Genomic DNA, 17,871 nt, shown 5'->3' on the forward strand with positions numbered 1-17,871 from the left:
GGGTCAGCGGCAAAGGGAGAGATGGGAGCTTCCTGGGCTGGCACAGCTGCTGGGCCGAGTGGGAGAGAGTTGGCGGCCCAGGAGGGAGAAGAAGAGGGAGGAGAGAAAGCGGGCTGATTCGGGGGAGGAGAAAGGAAGAATGAGCCAGATTTGGCCCATAACTAGAAGAGGGTTTTAGTTTATTTTTTATTTAAATTAATTAGTGAAATTATCTTTGTATTATTAAAATTAGCAATTGTAATTAATCATGAAGAATTTAATGAATATTAAATCTAGTCAAGTTATTTTTCTCACATTTACTTTAGTTGTAAATTAATTTAATTCTATACCTATGCCTACTTAAAAAATACACAAGTATCCTGGAAAGTTTTTGTGCGTCACCCGTTATCGCGTCATCGCACGTCATTGCTTCCTCATGCTCTCCACTTCGTCTGTTGTATAAATATAGATGATCGGTTGTTGCGTGCATCCATGCTGGAGTAGGAGAGAACACGTTCGCGTAGAAGATTCGTGCCCAGATCGGTCCTGCGGTCACCCGCGCACAAGTTCGAGCCCATATTGTGTGCGCGAGCCATGCACGCTCAATTGTACAAGGCCAACTCCAAATTTTGTTTGGCCGAACAGTGGTAATATCACTTCCATGGATAGTGTCCAAATCCATATGCAATTATATTTGATTATATGTGCTTTTAGTTTCCTGGGCTGTTTTGGCAATGGAGGTTCCACGCTTGTTAACTAAAAGAGAGAACCAGTAAAGTTGAGCATGGTCTCTTATTTTATTCTTATGCATTCGCTAAAATAAATGTGTTTGATCGATCGGATTAACATCACATGAAATTGGGTCAGGGAGTTAATGTATGGCGTACGTTAGGATTGAATTGAACTAGCTATAATTTCTTTGATTATCATGTTATGCGGTATTTGATGCGGACTTTAATTTGCGACTGCATTATGTGTTAGCTTAGTGAAGATACCACAGATGTAAATTGGTAAATCAATGTAAAGGATACGCTTTGTTTAAATCATGACGAAAACTTGAACCCTATAAATTTGTTGTTCACTGTAATTTATTTATTTTTCTGTTGCAACGTACGAGCATTTTTTTTTTCTTGTAGAAGTATAGAGATAGAGATTGGATTTTTTTTTTCCCACACGGACGAACTGCAGATCTCGATTTGTTTGAAGAGATAGGGACTTCTTGCTTTAAACTCCCTTGGAATCCAATTTCCCAGATAGGTTCGTTGCACCATGATTAACGTTGGTTTTCAATCGGACGGTTACTCGTGGGAGCAATAAAGGCGTGCCACGTGGCAAAGCTAATTGGCCGAGATTTTAGCCCTCAATTCGTGTGCAAAGGAAAGGATATGTGAATTTGTCCTCTTTTTTTTTTTCTGTTTCCTCCGTCCCTCGCCGCCGCCGCATCCTAAGTTCCTAACCCTAGTTCTTCCTTCATCGACTCGGTCTCAGAGGGGAGGAGTCCAGGCCTTAAATCCAAGGCAAATCAAGAGGAAAGGTGATCCGCGGATGAAGGAATAAGGAGGAAATTGATCTCGATTTAGTTTCTTATGGAGTCAGAGTTGCTTCCGGGAAGGGGAAGGCGGCCTCCTGTGAGAGGAAGAGGAGGAGGAGGAGGACGTATGCCGCCGCCTAGTGAAGGCCGCGCGGACGACGACGACGACTTGTTTGGAACTTGTCGTCGAGGGTCGCCGCGGACGAAAAAGGCCTGGGGGGAGGTGAGGATTTGTCGACGCAACCGTCAAGAATCTTCCACAGAACACCCTCCAAAAGAACCGACAGGCTCGAGTGGAGAGATCCTGCTCCTGCAGAAGGAGCACCACCGCATAGAGGAGATGGGTTCTACTTCTAGTGCAGAGATGCTGCACAAGCACCCGTCAGAGGAGACGGCTCCTCAAACGGGCTCCAGCGGCGAGACACCGCAGAAGCTCCAGGCAAAGGAGAAGAAGGTACGCACTGAGAATCACCAGGCAAGTGGAGAGAAGCTGCAGAAACTCCGGGCAAACGGGAAGGCGGGCATGAGCTCAACTGGAGTAATGCCACAGAAGCTCCGGGCAGAGAAGGGCTCGAGTGGAGGAACACCACAGAAGCTCCAGGCCAAGGGGAATGAGGGCACAAGCTCGATTGGAGGAGTAATGCTACAGAAGCACCAGGCAAAACAGGAGATGGCTCCCTCTCGGCTCCTACACCATCCGCCACGCATCCAAGTCCAAGGAGTAAGCAACAGAGGGGCACAAGTAGCCACTACCAGCAGGCAGAAGCATGCCAAAATTAACAAATCATCAACAACGAGGGCCAGTGAAAAGCTCAGATCAGCAACAAATTCCCCATCTCAAAAGACCGATACTGCCAGTTCCTCCAATGGCAACATTGCTCCCCATGGTTGTAAAGAACCTGCTAGAAGCGATCATCCAAATAATATTGTTCATGCCATGGATGACAAAGATTCGCAAGAAGCGGATGATGCAATCAAAAGGCTCAATGAATTGGGTTTGGGAGAGAATATCAGCTCTGAGGAGTTCGCTAAATACATCGATCAGCTGGTTCAAGATCCTAAAGTTGATACTTCCACTAAACTAGACCGTGCACAGCTCGCTAGCCTCCATGCTCTTCATGCACGTCATCGCATCAAATATTATAAGGTTCGTTCCATTTCCTGTGTGAATGTTAGATCCATAATAGCTTGTTTTAATGTTATGATTTATCTCATCTCATCGCTCGTCACAGGAATCACCTGAATATATGCTTAATACTGAATGTAAAGGGGATTCTTACCATACCAAGCTTCTTGGGGAAGATGAAATTTCTGATGAGTTTATCACTGAGATGGGATTTTTTATGCGGCTTGAGAAAGATGGCACATTTGATTGGTGCTTCTTCCCTGATTACTGCCTTCTTGCTGCTCTGGATGACTACCAACGTCTAGTACCTTTAAATGGGGTATGTCATATCCATCGATACTTGGATAGTCCTTCAATTATTCATCTGTTTTCATCTGTTTTTCGTGGTCTGCTGTCTGAATGAGTGGTTTATACTATCACAGATAGCAGTCTAGATTCTACGATCTGATCACCATTTGGTCAGAATTTTCAAATCATTATATAATACAAATGAAAATATCTATTTGGATTCTATGATCTGATCACCATTTGGTCAGAATTTTCAGATCATTATATAATACAAAATGAAATATCTATTTGTAATATCTATGACCTGGTTTTGCAAAAGATAAAATGGTGCTTATTTTTTCTAATGATCCAGATTTCTTGACATAGTGCGAACCTTGCAATCCTGGTCATATTCCTTCTCTTCTTGATCGTCTAGTTTCTCAGTACCTTCCTTTTTTTCCATTTATAAAGCAGTTTTAGGCCTTTCTGTATAGAGGTACTCTATAATGCCTCTAAAAGATTTTTCTTTTTTAAAAAGAAAAATCTGCATATATTTGCATCACCTCTTTTATGACTACTGGTACTTATTATTTTCTGCTCCTTTACAAAACAAAGTTTAAAAAACAAAACTATTTTGTAGCTTGAAGTTTTAGTTACTCAAGTTATCAATTGATTCTTCGGAACTCTAAATCATGGGTTTCCTCTTACCTTCCTTTTCGATGTAGGTTGATTGGCAGTATGCGTATTGGGATGACTACCACAGCTATCTTAATAGCTATAAAACTGAACAACAATATCTCAAGTACTGCAAGGCATTGTCAATGAAACTTAAGGTATGTAAAATTGTGCTAACCAATAACATTTCGTACATCGCTTTGTATTTTTCTGGGATTAAAAACGCATTTATCTCGAGACAGTGGATGGAAGACTACGTCCTCAACGAACTACCATCTCTTAAGGTAAGTATACTATACACAAATAATTGGATGGAGGTATATATGTTGTAGCACCATAGTAACCCTGCTATATAACGTTTAGTGGGGAATGATATGCACCAGAGGAGCCTATCAAGCAATTAAGATTGCCACCAACTTTTCCGGAATCAGTGGTACTTTGGCCTACAATGCCTACTATGTATGATCCCTCATATCCATTATTTTTCTCTCTTTTTGTAAAGGTGGTTTGTATCTAACAATTCCATTTCATTCAGGACTGTTTACAGCACATGCGCTTTTATGTTGCTTATTGCAAGGACATGGATGGTCTTTACTTTGAGATTTGGCAGCGGGTCAACAAGCAAAATGTTAGTACTTAACATGCTATCCAGTTTTTTGCCTATGTTTGAATGTTGTATGTGTTTAATAATAATGCATTCTTTTTCTCAACAATGCTTAGAAGAGTTTCAGAGATTCTTTGGAGGAAGTCTACAATCTTAACATGTTTCCTTCACTACAAGACAAAATGAAGTATGCACTGGAGAATGATTGTTCCTACATGGAAAATGAGGTAGGTTGACAGCTTCATAGATAATTTGCAAATTTTTAATGTAGTTTTTAAATTTTTTTACTTCTGCGTTAATTTGATTCTGTTGTTATTTTCTTTTCAGTTTCATATTTGCACGGCAAGTGTTACCAGTGAAGTAAGTACTATCTTGTGTATCAAATATGAGTTGAATCCATGTAATATGTTCTTAAAGTTAATCATGCCTGTGTATGCTTCAGATCACGGAGGGTAAAGCTCTGGAGCTGATTGCAGAGGCAGTTGAAAATCGGGTACGGCACTTTTTATACATGCTTGTTTCTTAGTTATTGAAGTACTACTACTTATGTCTCATAAAAAAAATCATTTTTGGCTATGAACCAGGACTACATGTCCACATGGCACTAGTACCATACAAAAATATCTTTTACCATTAAAAAATAAATAGGTATACTGAAGTGAAATTCATTCTCTCTTTTTTTTCAGACCAATAAACCAAAATTCTATGAGCAGTACATCCAAAGGAAGATAGATATTGCCCAAGCTATTGGACTGGTTTCCACGGTATTGTCTTATTGTTATTGACTTGCACAGCATTATTTCACATTGTCTCATCTGTGAATAACCAAATTAGCTTTCGCCAACTAACCGCCATTTGAAAATTTACATTTGCAGGACGGAACTGAAGCAGCTTGATGCGCTTAACTTATTATTATTTTTTTAGAGGACTTGTATCTTTATCCGAAGAAGATGTCGTCTCCAGAGATTTATTTCCATGTTCCTGATCATAAGTATTGGGGATTTTTTTTTCTTTAGCTGTCATGATTTATTTCCATGCTCTTGATCATAAGTATTGGGGATTTTTTTTTTTTGGAAAATACCTATGTAAAGATACTTGCTGGGAAATACCATCGTTCGTGCTGTGATTCTTGAGAACATCTCCAAGAGATGCCTAAACAGGTTCCCAATAATTAAATTTTGGGATTTTAGTTTCAAGGGAAGCTCCAACAGCTACCCTAACTTGCTCCCAACAATCCCCCACGCCCAATCCAGATCCAAAACCAAGCTAGGTTTGGGGCAGCCCTGGGCGTCCCCAATCGTCAGGGTCGCCGTCGCGCGTAGATTTCTCCGCTCGCATCAATTTCGGCCCAAGTTGGATTGCTTAATTCATTGGTAATACCTAATCTAGATTTGGTATTATTTATAACATTCTTTACTACAATTTCACATTTTGACTTTACGTTGATAGCAAATCAAATATGATAAAAAAACAATCTTACCTAATTAAATACTTGCCTAGATTTTGGTACTATAAAAAAATTGATAGGGTAACGATCCAATAGGCCCTCTTCCTTCTCTTCTCGTCATGCCCAGCCGCCGTCGCTCGCATCGGATGCCGTCACGTTGCCGGCGTCGGGCTTTATCCGTTCCATCTGTCTCCATCCATGCTGGGGTGGCCGTTCTCGTCCATACCGCCCGGGCCATCTTTGTCCATGCCGCTTGGTAATCTCCGCGCACTGTCGGCAGGCCATCCTCGTCCACCCACCGATCTGTAAGTTATTCAAGCCCTAGTACTGAATGACCTTAAAAGAAAGTTTTGACAACATGTATCTTTGTACTTTGACCGAGTTTAATTCTAAATTTTTCTTCAAACTTTCAACTTTTCTATCACATCCAAACTTTTCTACACACACAACTTTCAACTTTTCCGTCACATTGTTCCAATTTCAACCAAACTTTCAATTTTAGCGTGGACTAAACACACCCTTTTTCTACATCAAATTGAATCTGAATATTTTTTGGTGGGTGTCCATCTGCTTGCACACAATGATAAACATGCTGTTAAGTTCTGGTTGATTGAGAAATCATTATTTTGAGGTGAACATATGCATCCAGAATTGTCTGTGTCAAGTTTCTTAGGATTCAGAATTTTGGAACCAGATCCTCTGACGTAGAAGAGGGACGTCCGCGTCTGATCACCGTTCAATGTGCATCCAACGGCAGCATCATTTTCCAGCTTGTTTTCCATCGTTAGGCCCACGGGTGTCCTTGCTTGCTTCGATCCAGCTCCGACCAAGCCAAGTGGGAGAACGGCGCTGCGACGGGAGAAGGAAGAAGCCCCTGCTCATCCGCCATGGCCGCCGGTGGTAGTCGCGGCACCGGCTGAGGTCCGCTCGGCACCTGTCTATCGAGCAAGCCTCCGCGCCTACGCGTTGCCTTCACCCGCTCTCCTCGTCGGCGCCGGCCTGGTGACAGCAAAGCGGTGGACGAGTCCCACGCAGAAGTCCTATAGCGCCGCCGCGTTCGTGGAAGACAATGGTTGCCACCATGCACCAAGAAGCCGGTTTCATGGCCGCGGCGCCGCCGTTCACTCCATGCCCACAAGAAAAGTTCCTCCAACCGCGCTGCATCGTCCTCCGTCCTGTTCCCTTGAACCAACAAAAAGAAAATCAACAATCTGCACAAAATTTTTGCAAGAAATCGAGCTGCAAGCAAGGAAATTCTCCGTCGGCCACCACCAATCCCCATTTTCTCAACACTAGCAAGCCAGCTCCAACCAACCAAGTCACTGGAGCAGAGAGAGAGAGCAGCACATAAGATTGGAGGTGGCATTCCCACCGTGGGAAGAAGTCTAGGAGCAGCGGCATCACAGTAACGAGGGGCCAGCAGCCATGGCGGACAAGCGTGCGGCGGCTTCGTTCCTCCTCGCAGTCGCAGTCGCAGTCGCAGACTCGCGGCGCCGTTCTCCTCCGGGCTTGGTCGTGCTGGGTCAAACCGAGTACGCTTGTGAGCCTAACAATGGAAGAAAAGCTAAACAAATCGACGACCAACCACCTCTCCATAATATATCCACTCGTCTTAATTAGTCTCCACCAATTCTCTCTTTCTCTCTCAATTAGTCTACGACATTTCGTTCTGTCCTCGATCGAATTAGGAGGTTCGTTGAAGAAGAGAGGAGAGAGATCGAGGTAGGATATTTGATATTTCTTTCAGATCAGTAGGTGGCTTGTCGCTTGAGCTTGACAATGGACGTGGCCGGCGGCGGCGAGGAAGTCGAGGAGGTGGAGGCGGTTGACGGCGGCGAGCAGCAGCCGCCGATGGAGATCGGTTGGCCCACCGACGTCCGCCACGTCGCCCACGTCACCTTCGACCGGTTCCATGGCTTCCAGGGCCTCCCCGTCGAGCTCCAGCCCGAGGTCGCCGGCAACGCCCCCAGCGCAAGGTAAGCGTCTTCTTCTTCTCCATCTCCGGCGGCCGGCGCGGCGGCTGACAACTGTATTATTATTATGGATATGGAATATTGCAGCAAGACGGTGTTCGGCGTGTCGACGGAGTCGATGCAGTGCTCGTACGACGCGCGGGGGAACAGCGTCCCGAGCATCCTCCTCCTGATGCAGCGGCGGCTCTACGAGCAGGGCGGGCTGAAGGCGGAGGGCATCTTCCGCATCGCCGCCGACGACGCCCAGGAGCAGGCGGTCCGGGAGCAGCTCAACTCCGGCGTGCTCCCGGAGGGCGGCGTGGACGTGCACTGCCTGGCGGGGCTCATCAAGGCCTGGTTCCGCGAGCTCCCCGGCGGGATGCTGGACTCGCTGCCGGCGGCGGAGGTGACGCGGTGCCAGTCCGGCGACGACTGCGCGAGGCTGTGCGCGCGGCTGCCGGCGGCGAAGGCGGCGCTGCTGGACTGGGCGGTGCAGCTGATGGCGGACGTGGCGAGGGAGGAGCGGAGCAACAAGATGGGCAGCCGCAACGTCGCCATGGTCTTCGCCCCCAACATGACGCACGCCATGGATCCATTCACCGCGCTCAAGCACGCCGTCCACGTCATGAACTTCCTCACCATGCTCATCGACCGAGCTCTCAACGACGTCCGAACCTGCAACAACTGATCCATCAATATAATTAAGCCCACCATGCATCTCGATTATATATGATCACTTTAATTATAGCACGTAAATTGCCATTCGTAGCAGGGTTATTTAAAGTTTAATCAAATTTGTTTGTTTTAGTTTCATTTACTTTCGTCCATTACTCAATTTAATTACTAGTACATGTGTCGAGAGCTGACTTCTTGGGTCTGACTGTACGTAGCATCGAGCAAATCAGCTGTGTCATGAACTACATGCATGTTAATCATTTTATTCCATTCTAAGAGCGTACCTGTATGGTTGGTTGGTCGGTTAATTTGACGTTTGAGATATTTGTGACTTGTGAGTGCATCAATTCTCAGCATTACTGTTCTTTTACCTGTACAGTAATACAATCGATTTTTTCTACGCCTGTTTTAACAAGAACTTAAATTTTTATCCAATGTGATGAGATCTGGTTGGTTTATTATATAGTGTTTGAAGTAATTTGGTGCATTGATAGCAAAGTGCGTGTCTTGGTAAGGGAATTGGGCCTTGCACTCTTGCAGCCGCATATGGGCCTGATCATCAAAGAAGACTTGGTATAGGCCCCTTAAACTCAACTGAGGCCTATCCCAGGAGAGTGAAAAAAGAGCGGGAAAATTAGTGATGACGCCGGATTAGAGGGTGGTTTTCACACTAATGATAAAAAAAAAAGAAGTGTTGGTCAATCGTAGTTTTAACAGGTACAGTGCACAGACAGAAATAATGGCCAGCTGCGTGTGTCAGGACTCAGGAGAGGCAGGAGAGAAAGGGAAATCAACCTGTCCAGGAGAGGTCTGTTAATAAGGAATAATAATAATAATAAAAAATTCCAGTGTATGTGTTTGAGTAGAATTTTTAGAATATACTCCTTCCGTCAGAAAAGAAAAAAAAAAGACAAACCCTGATTTCCGTGCCCAACGTTTGACCGTCCGTTTTATTTGAAAAAATTATGAAAAAAATTAAAAAGACAAGTCACGCATAAAATATTAATCATGTTTTATCATCTAACAATAATAAAAATACGAATTATAAAAAAAATTTATATAAGACGAACAGTCAAAATTGAACACGAAAACTTAGGGTTTGTATTTTTTTAAAGACGAAGGGAGTACCACCCCATATGCACTGCTGACACCCAATTTCAGGATTGATTCTTAAAATTGTTGTCCTTATCGCTTCGCCCTTTTTCTGTTCTCTTTCGCCGTCCCCGCCGCGTCCATCGTGAGAAGAAGACCTAAACCCTAGTCATCCACCAACTCGATCGGAGAGGAGAGGAGAGGAGGTTCGGTGATCCAAGGCAATCGAGAGAAGAGATCCGCGGATGAAGGAACAAGGAAACCGATCTCGATTTGGTTCGTCATGGACTTGGAGTGGGTTGCGGAAAGGGGAGAGGGCCTCCTCGTTTAAGAGGAAGAGGAAGACGGCGAGGAGGTTTTGTTTGGAGCTTTTCCGTGGCGGGAGCAACCGTCAAAAATCTTCCACCCAACACTCTCCAAAGGAGGAGAAGGATCGATCCAACGGGGGGCTGGAGTGGAGAGATCGATTCTGCAGGACGAGCAGCGCATAGATCGAGGAGAAGGCGGAGATGGAGAGAAGCTGCAGAAGCAGCGGCCAGAGGAGATAGGCTCGAGTGGTCAGACAACGCGGGAGAATCACCACCGTCCAAAGGAGATGGACGGTCAGAAGCCCACCAATGGCAACACTGCTCCCAAGGATTGTAAAGAACCTGCTACAAACGATGAGAGTAATGCTGTTCCTGTCGCAGATCTGAACAACGATTTGCAAGAAGCGGATGAGGCAATCAAAAGGCTGAATGAATTGGGCTTGGGAGAGAATATCAGCTCTGAGGAGTTCCTTACATACATTGACCAGCTGAATGAACAACCTATAATCGATACTTCCATTGAACTGGACGATGCACAGGTCACTACCCTCTATTTTCAGCATGCGCGCTATCGCCTCAGATACTATAAGGTCGGTTCAATTTCCATCACTGCTGCTAAATAAATAGTACTAATTAATCATCACCCAACACATGCATGTTTTGTACTACTACTATGTTTCCTATGTGAATATTAGATCAACAATCATTGCTTTAATGTTTATGTCTGTCTAATTTCAGCACTTGTCACAGCAACCTAATACTGAGTTGGTAGAGGATTCTTACCACATGAAACTTGTTGGGGAAGATGAACTCTCTGATGAGTTTATTCGCGAGATGGAGTTTTTTATGCGTTTCGAGGAAGATGGCACATTTGATTGGTATTTCTACCCTGATTACTGCTGGCTTGCTGCTCTGAACGACTACCAACGTCTAGTACCAATAAACTGTGTACGTATTACATTATTATTAATGCATGAATAGTCCTTCAATTCTTCAGTTGTGTCTTGGTGTTCTATTTTGTCAGTTGTTTTTGCACCATCACACATAACAAGTGTACAGATCGTAAATCTGATGACCACTTAGTTAGAATTTGAAACATCATATATACAAAATGAGGATGTCTGATTGGAAAATCTACATGGCATTCAAAAGGTTAAAAATATGTGTTTATTTGTTTAATAATCCAGCTTTTATACTGCTTTACTATTAGTTTTGTGGATGCTTTCATGCTATATCTACTGAATTATCGCTGCGTAAGACAAGCATTTGCTTTGTTGTTTTATCAGCCTCTACGAGAAACTGGTCATATTTTTCTAATTCAAAACCAGAGCCAACCCAATTCATGTTATTTCTGTTTCTTGATACTCTAGGTGCTCGGTACCTTTTTTCTTCCTTCTCCCCTTAATGGAACAGTTAGAGTGCTACTCTGTAATTCTCCTTTAAAAAAGAACAAAGTGAACAAATCTGCATCCCTTTCTGTATGAATACTAGCTAGTAACTTTTTTGCTGCTTATTTACTTTTATATTTTTTAGCTTGAAGCTCTTAGTTATTGAAGTCATCGAATTGTTTCTTCAAAACTCTAAATCGCGAGTTTCCTCTTACCCTCCTTTTCAACATAGGTTGGTGAGGAGTATGCTTACTGGGACGACTATCACGGCTATTTTAATAGCTATCATACTGAATTGCAATATCTCGACTACTGCAAGGCATTGTCGAAGGAACTTAAGGTGTGTATCATAAAATTGAACAAACCAATAACATTTTGTACAGCGCTTTGCATTCTTCTGGGATTAAAAACGCTTTTTATCTTGAGTCAGTGGATGGAAGACTATGTCCTGAATAAACTGCCATCTTCTAAGGTAAGCAAGCTCACCATACAAAAATGATTGAATGAGCAGTGTTATATGTTGTAGTACTATAATAACTCTGCTGTACAGTGGGGAAGAATATGCAGCAGAGGAGCCTACCAAGCAATTAAGATTGCCACCCGCTTTTCCAAGATCACTGCTGCTTTGGCCTATAATGCCTACTATGTACGATCCCTCACACACACTAATTATTTTTAATAGAAAAAAGGTGGTTTGTATTTAGTAACAATTCCATTCCTTTTAGGATTGTTTACAGCACATGCGCTTTTATGTTGCTTATTGCAAGGACATGGATAGCTTGTACTTTGAGATTTGGCAGCGGGTCAACATGCAAAAAGTTAGTACTTAACATTGTTATCCAGGTTCCTGCCTATGTTTATGTTGTGTATGTTTGTTTAGTAATGCATGCCTTTTTCTCAACAATGTTCAGAAGAGTTTCAGAGATTCTTTGGAGGAAGTCTACAACCTCAACAAGTTCCCTTCACGGCAAGATAAAATGAAGGATGCATTGGAGAATAACTGTTCCCACATGGAAACTGTGGTAGGTTATTTTTCATGGATGATCTGAGAATTTAATGTGGTTTCCAAATTTTTAATTGTGCTTTAATTTTATTATCTATTGTCATTTCTTTTCAGTTTCATGTTTGCACGGCAAGTGTTACCAGTGAAGTAAGTATTGTATTTGTCTAATATTAGTTGAATACGTGGAATGTGATCTTAATGTTGATCATGTCTGTGTGCCTTAGATTGCGGAGGATAAAGCTCTGGAGCTGATTGCAAAGGCAGTTGAAAGTCGGGTACTGTACTTGTATGGAATTCCATTTTGTTAGATGGCACCTATTTCTATGGAACTTCATCATACATGTTTTGGCTTATAGCATACTGAATTGAAAAATTCCTCTGCATTCAAAAAAGAAAAATTGTACGGAACTTCATCATACATGCTTTGGCTTATAGCATACTGAATTGAAATTCCTCTACATTCAAAAAAGAAAATTTGTGTGGAAGTTCATTGTACATGTTTTGGCTTTTAGAATACTGAATTGAAATTCCTCTACATTTAGAAAAGAAAAGAATAATGAAGCGAAATTTATTTTCTTCTTTTTTTTTCAGATGAACAAAGCAAAATTCTATGAGCAGTATATCGAAAAGAAGATAGATATTGCCCGAGCTATTGGATTGATTTCCACGGTATTGTCTTATTGCTGTTGACAATTGCACATGTCCATGTTTTCTCACTGTGAATAACCAAATTAGCTTTCTTCTTTCTTTTTTTTTTTTGCGGGGCAAATTAGCTTTCTTCAACTAACTGTCATTTAAAATTTACATTTGCAGGATGGGACTGAAGCAACATGATGTGCTTAACTTATAGTGTATTTTTTTTTGGGAGGGCTTAACTTACCTTTCTTTTTATATCAGTATCAGTAGATGTCGATGCCCCGCCAGCGCCTGCAGAAATAAAGATCCCGAACCAATGTTTTTTTAGCTGTTATGATTAATTCGGTTTCCAGGCTCCGGCCCGATCGAAAGCATTGTAATTGATAATGTTATATGCGATACATTTAGCGTACGTTACAATCGTGCACAGGATGAACCTCGGAGTGATTCGACTTGCTGATTCGGAAGATGAAGTTATTTTTTTGAATGAAATTTGGGCTATCCAATTAGCTTTTTATTTTCTGTTGTTTGCTTTGTGGTCGACATGGATCAATGTGATTGTATATAGAGGCTCACAACCGTGTCTTTGTGCTAACTGCCCTAGCTAGATTATGCAAGTTGATATCAGCAATTTGCTGCTTTATAGGACACTGAGAACAAAATACATCTACAGGAGAGTTTTTTTTTTTTCTTTGAAGTTTGGTCAAGTTTTTTCAGTTCTTTTTTTTTATTAATCCTGATAAGTTGAGACTTCCTTTGAAATTGAGGAATTGCATATAAGATCTTTGTAAGAATTGAACTAGCTCTGTGAGAAGTGTTATAAAATTATTTGTTCCAAATGAGTGCTGGGCTCCATATATATATCATAAAATTTGATGATTTGACACTTTATATGTTGCCAATTTGATTGTATTTACACTCGTGAGGATGACATGTGGGATTATGCGAGTCTATCACAATGGCTCAAATAGTCAGATTTTTCAATTTTTATGTTTGGCTCCTGATAAGTTAGTTGAGGCTTCCTTCTAAATGAAAGGAATTTATAATTCTCTGTAAGAATTGAACTAATTTTGTGGAAGATGCTGTAAAAGGAGGCCATTGTTTCGCTTAATAACGGAATAAGCGAAATGGCATATTTATAAATAAAAAATAATTTATAAATAAAACTTTTATATACGTGTTCTTAGCAATATAAAAGCAAAGGCTTAAAAATAAATTACGATGAAAAAACCTTTAAAATCAACTCTTTTTCAAAATTCAAAATTAGCTTATAAGTATAAGCATAAGCCAAATTGTTTTGTTTCAAATGAGCGCTGGGCTCTATAAAATCTGCGGTGTGATCAGTTGAGCTCATCATCTCCTCCATCCTGAGGCGGCGGCGACGATGGCGCTGCTCCGCGCGCACCACCTCCTCCTGATGAGGCCGCGCGCCGCCTTCTCCTCTCGCCCTCCCCCTCTCTCATCCTCCCCGTGCCGCCGCGCCCTTCCCACCACCGCCGTCGCCTCGCGCCTCCTCTGCTCCCACCACGCCTCGTCGCCGCCCGACGATGCCCCCACCTCCGCCTCGCCCTCCATCGTCGCCGACCTGCTCGACTACCTCAACGAGTCATGGACGCAGTTCCACGCCACCGGTGAGCCCCCCCTACACCACGCTTTCCCACTCTTCGGCCGCTTCGCGTGCATGGATGCCCTCAACCTGTTCGGTCCTATTCCTCACCGGGAGGGACACGAGTGGCTGCTTTATCTCTGGCATTTCTGCATGTCCTGGACTGCTCGAGTGCATTGGCCTTTGTGTTTAGGCATCGGTACGCTAAGCTAACTCCATTCCCCCCTGTGCTGTGTTTGCTTATGCTTTCAGCGGAGGCGAAGAGGCAGCTGCTTGATGCGGGCTTCACGCTGCTCAGTGAGAACGACGACTGGGACCTGCAGCCTGGTGGCCGCTACTTCTTCACGCGCAACATGTCCTGCTTGATTGCCTTTGCAGTTGGGGAGAAGTAAGTCAGCGACCTTGGCTTCTGATTATTTACTTATCACTAAAAATCTGCAATGAATGTGGTGTTCAAATACCATTTGAAAGTGGCCTTCGATTTAGGCACTTAAACTTGCTCAAAAGGAACCTCTAGTGTAAAACATGGCCAAAGTATTTAACTGAGTGAGATATTTAAACTAGTTGAAGAGGCAATCAATAGTCAATACTATGAAAAATTCCTATGTGTATACGGCAGTCAGGAGGGTACACACTCCAGTACCTTCTCAAAAATGTTTTTGTCTCTTCACTTCCCTGCATTCCTTTCAATTTTTGAAGATATTTAAAATCTCTCCTTGATATCCATGGCATCACACTGATAAATGATATATGCATAAGTGCCAAAAGTTTCAAAGAAAAAAAATTCTGATACCACTCTTTCAACTCCCTAGTTGTAAATGGATATTTGAAGTAAAATTATTTTTTGGATGCAGGTACAAATTGGGAAATGGGTTTAACATAATTGCCGCTCACACCGATAGCCCATGTCTCAAGCTGAAACCAAGGTCTGCCTCCTTTAAATCTGGACATCAAATGGTAAATGTACAGACATACGGAGGTGGGTTGTGGCATACATGGTTTGATAGGGACCTTACTTTGGCTGGGAGAGTTATCCTCAAGGATGCTGATGGCTCATTTAAGCATGAGCTTGTCAAAGTGAGCAGACCATTGATACGTGTACCAACGCTGGCTATACATCTTGACCGGTTATTTCTCATTCCTTCTTTTACTGATCTATTTTCTGAGAACTAGGTGGAATCTATCTGGTAGTATGTTCTGTATTGCTTAACAAATATTGCTAGATGAACTCTTTCAGTACTGCATCGTCATGTAACCCTGTCAAGTTATAGCAGCTTAGTATTCTTTGAACTACCATTTATATCTATCTCAGTGTTTGGAAGTTATATCTGAACACTATTATCATGTTTGTTTAGTGCATATCTGATGATCACACATGCTACTGCTGCTATCATATTTGACTGCCTGTTTTAAGTTTGAGTTTCTCTATTTAGCTGACTGAATTCCTTTTGCCTTTTAGCACAGTGAACTCTGATGGGTTCAAGCCTAATCTGGAGAATCATCTAGTTCCACTTCTTGCAACAAAACATGAAGAAACTACTGCAAATTCCAGTGAAAAAAATAGTCCAAGTTCCACTAAAGTTGTCCATCATCCACTGCTCTTGCAAGTAATTCATTTTATATTCTGTGCACTTGCTCTATCATTTAATCAGAGGTGTAATTTCAAAGTACCACAGATGGCTTCAAGTTGCAGTTATAACATCTGTTTTTCTTGCTCTGCTCTACAGGTTCTTTCAGATGAAATTGGTTGCAAATCAGATGAAATAATTGGCATGGAGTTGAATGTGTGTGATACCCAACCTAGCTGCCTTGGAGGGGGAAATAATGAGTTCATTTATTCTGGTAGACTTGATAATCTCGCTTCGTGTTATTGTGCTCTTAGATCTCTCATGGACTCCTCCAAGATGCCAGAAGAATTGTCAAACGAGAAGGCTATAAGAATGATTGCTTTATTTGATAATGAAGAGGTATGCTATATCTAATGAAGTTTCACCTGATTGCTAAAATAATCATGATTGATAAAAGCACATCAATGCATGCTCAAGATTTCCATTTCTCGTTTGGAGTCTGTTTTGATTTGTGAGCTTAAAGTGGCTTTAGATGAGAAGTAGTGCTGCTAACTTATTTACTGCTTGTCTTCACTTAAATTATCACTGGTCACTAATATTTGATAAAACTGATTTTTTTTGGTAGAACTATCTAGACGGTATGCTTCGGTTTAGTTATTGTACTTGGTCCCTTCTTATTTATATTATAACCTCGACTCTATTCAGGTGGGTTCAAATTCGATGCAAGGGGCAGGTGCACCAACCATGTTCCATGCTATGAGACGGATTGTTGATTCCCTGATGCATCAGTCTATGGGAGAGGGTGCTTTGGACCGTGCAATAAATTCTTCTTTCCTTGGTAATATTTGTTTATCTGGAAGATCATCACCGGTTTCTAGTCCTAGACTAAATAGTGCACAAATTTAATTCTTGTTTCCCTTTCAGTTTCGGCAGACATGGCTCATGCCCTGCACCCAAATTATCCAGACAAGCATGAAGAGCACCACAGACCCGAGCTACAGAAAGGACTAGTTATCAAGCACAATGCCAACCAACGTTATGCTACTAGTGCTGTGACAGCTTTTCTATTCAAAGAAATAGCAAGACATCATAATCTTCCTGTTCAGGTATTCAATATTTTACATTTTAACCCTCAACACCATCTTTTTTATTGCAAATTCCCATTCTGTTTGAACAAATAAGTGTGCTTCAAGATGGATAAGAAATCAAATCATTGTCTATCTCTATCTTTATCATCTAATACTAGTTATATTATTGCTGATAGGAAATGTTAAATTATAGAGAAACAAAATCAGCATGTGTCATCTAGAAGTCTTTACTTTTGTAAAGTTGATTTGTCTTTAGAATACATGAATGAGTTTGAGGAATTGTACTGATGTAAATAGCTTATAGGAATTTGTTGTAAGGAATGATATGGGTTGTGGTTCAACTATTGGCCCCATACTTGCTTCTGGTGTTGGCATACGGACTGTTGACTGTGGTATTCCTCAGCTCTCAATGCACAGGTATGCACAGTTTGCTTTTTGGCCATCTTTTTTCGTATTTCTGAATTAGCAGTAACTGCATTGTAGACAGTACTTCCAATCGTTTTGCAATTCATATTGAGCAAGTTGACACGTAGATATATAGGGAATAAGAGGTCAGTTTTTTTACATGTATCATCCTTGTCTAAATACGTATTTAATAAAATTGATAACATAGGTAAGAAAAATTTATGCTTAGATTTCACTGGTACCTTCCCCATTATCGTTCTGGCCGTGGGTGACGCATTACTGAACGTTAACTGCTATTGTATTGGTTTGCAGCGTGCGAGAAATGTGTGGCAAAGAAGACGTAGATACAACATACAGGCACTTCAAAGCTTTCTTCGAGATGTTCTCTGACATTGACCGGAAACTTAACGTAGACTAACTTTTAGATCTTATCAGTTCTTCATGTTCAGTATTTGAATTTTTTTTTTCTGGATCAGAATAATGACTGTATATCACAGTACTAGTTTTTTCTTGTCCCAACA

The 17,871-nt window shown here is 41.9% G+C and overlaps 4 protein-coding genes across 8 annotated transcripts; all 4 read left to right on the plus strand.

Annotated features, from left to right (window-relative positions):
- The first annotated feature begins 1,372 nt into the window (after positions 1–1,372).
- LOC127779561 (uncharacterized) lies at positions 1,373–5,327 on the plus strand. Of its 4 annotated transcripts, none has more exons than XM_052306382.1 (11): positions 1,373–2,657; positions 2,743–2,955; positions 3,629–3,736; positions 3,821–3,862; positions 3,942–4,037; positions 4,114–4,206; positions 4,302–4,409; positions 4,510–4,542; positions 4,625–4,675; positions 4,869–4,946; positions 5,058–5,327. In XM_052306382.1, exons 1-11 carry the CDS (start codon positions 1,566–1,568, stop codon positions 5,076–5,078), a joined length of 1,935 nt encoding a protein of 644 aa, XP_052162342.1. In that variant the 5' UTR covers positions 1,373–1,565; the 3' UTR covers positions 5,079–5,327. The 4 variants fall into 4 exon arrangements, with proteins under 4 accessions (XP_052162342.1, XP_052162350.1, XP_052162356.1 ...); XM_052306390.1 differs by having other exon boundaries at positions 4,126–4,206; positions 4,299–4,409; XM_052306396.1 differs by having other exon boundaries at positions 4,126–4,206.
- A 473-nt stretch (positions 5,328–5,800) lies between these two features.
- Positions 5,801–8,589, plus strand: LOC127779605 (rho GTPase-activating protein 1-like). Its single transcript, XM_052306425.1, has 2 exons — positions 5,801–7,605; positions 7,690–8,589. The coding sequence occupies exons 1-2, from the start codon at positions 7,409–7,411 to the stop codon at positions 8,267–8,269; spliced, it is 777 nt and encodes a 258-aa protein (XP_052162385.1). The 5' UTR covers positions 5,801–7,408; the 3' UTR covers positions 8,270–8,589.
- An 882-nt stretch (positions 8,590–9,471) lies between these two features.
- Positions 9,472–13,383, plus strand: LOC127779590 (uncharacterized). Of its 2 annotated transcripts, none has more exons than XM_052306404.1 (11): positions 9,472–10,246; positions 10,395–10,604; positions 11,277–11,384; positions 11,475–11,516; positions 11,595–11,690; positions 11,770–11,862; positions 11,956–12,066; positions 12,162–12,194; positions 12,272–12,322; positions 12,639–12,716; positions 12,861–13,383. In XM_052306404.1, the coding sequence occupies exons 1-11, from the start codon at positions 9,944–9,946 to the stop codon at positions 12,879–12,881; spliced, it is 1,146 nt and encodes a 381-aa protein (XP_052162364.1). In that variant the 5' UTR covers positions 9,472–9,943; the 3' UTR covers positions 12,882–13,383. The 2 variants fall into 2 exon arrangements, with proteins under 2 accessions (XP_052162364.1, XP_052162372.1); XM_052306412.1 differs by having other exon boundaries at positions 11,782–11,862.
- A 619-nt stretch (positions 13,384–14,002) lies between these two features.
- Positions 14,003–17,869, plus strand: LOC127784215 (probable aspartyl aminopeptidase). The gene is made up of 9 exons (XM_052311406.1): positions 14,003–14,314; positions 14,542–14,677; positions 15,144–15,416; positions 15,749–15,896; positions 16,017–16,256; positions 16,563–16,695; positions 16,782–16,963; positions 17,250–17,362; positions 17,663–17,869. Exons 1-9 carry the CDS (start codon positions 14,068–14,070, stop codon positions 17,766–17,768), a joined length of 1,578 nt encoding a protein of 525 aa, XP_052167366.1. The 5' UTR covers positions 14,003–14,067; the 3' UTR covers positions 17,769–17,869.
- The last annotated feature ends 2 nt before the right edge of the window (positions 17,870–17,871 follow it).

Source organism: Oryza glaberrima, chromosome 1 (genome assembly GCF_000147395.1).
Source record: "Oryza glaberrima chromosome 1, OglaRS2, whole genome shotgun sequence".
Lineage (NCBI taxonomy): Eukaryota > Viridiplantae > Streptophyta > Magnoliopsida > Poales > Poaceae > Oryza > Oryza glaberrima.

Coding starts and splice junctions, on each gene's coding strand:
- LOC127779561 (XM_052306375.1), top strand. CDS start 1,566: ATGGAGTCAGAGTTGCTTCCGGGAAGGGGAAGGCGGCCTCCTGTGAGA. Junction 2,658..2,742: donor ATCGCATCAAATATTATAAG/GTTCGTTCCATT, acceptor CGCTCGTCACAG/GAATCACCTGAATATATGCT. Junction 2,956..3,628: donor GTCTAGTACCTTTAAATGGG/GTATGTCATATC, acceptor TTTTCGATGTAG/GTTGATTGGCAGTATGCGTA.
- LOC127779605 (XM_052306425.1), top strand. CDS start 7,409: ATGGACGTGGCCGGCGGCGGCGAGGAAGTCGAGGAGGTGGAGGCGGTT. Junction 7,606..7,689: donor GGCAACGCCCCCAGCGCAAG/GTAAGCGTCTTC, acceptor GGAATATTGCAG/CAAGACGGTGTTCGGCGTGT.
- LOC127779590 (XM_052306404.1), top strand. CDS start 9,944: ATGGACGGTCAGAAGCCCACCAATGGCAACACTGCTCCCAAGGATTGT. Junction 12,067..12,161: donor GTTCCCACATGGAAACTGTG/GTAGGTTATTTT, acceptor ATTTCTTTTCAG/TTTCATGTTTGCACGGCAAG. Junction 12,195..12,271: donor CGGCAAGTGTTACCAGTGAA/GTAAGTATTGTA, acceptor TGTGTGCCTTAG/ATTGCGGAGGATAAAGCTCT.
- LOC127784215 (XM_052311406.1), top strand. CDS start 14,068: ATGGCGCTGCTCCGCGCGCACCACCTCCTCCTGATGAGGCCGCGCGCC. Junction 16,257..16,562: donor CTTTATTTGATAATGAAGAG/GTATGCTATATC, acceptor GACTCTATTCAG/GTGGGTTCAAATTCGATGCA. Junction 16,964..17,249: donor ATCATAATCTTCCTGTTCAG/GTATTCAATATT, acceptor AATAGCTTATAG/GAATTTGTTGTAAGGAATGA.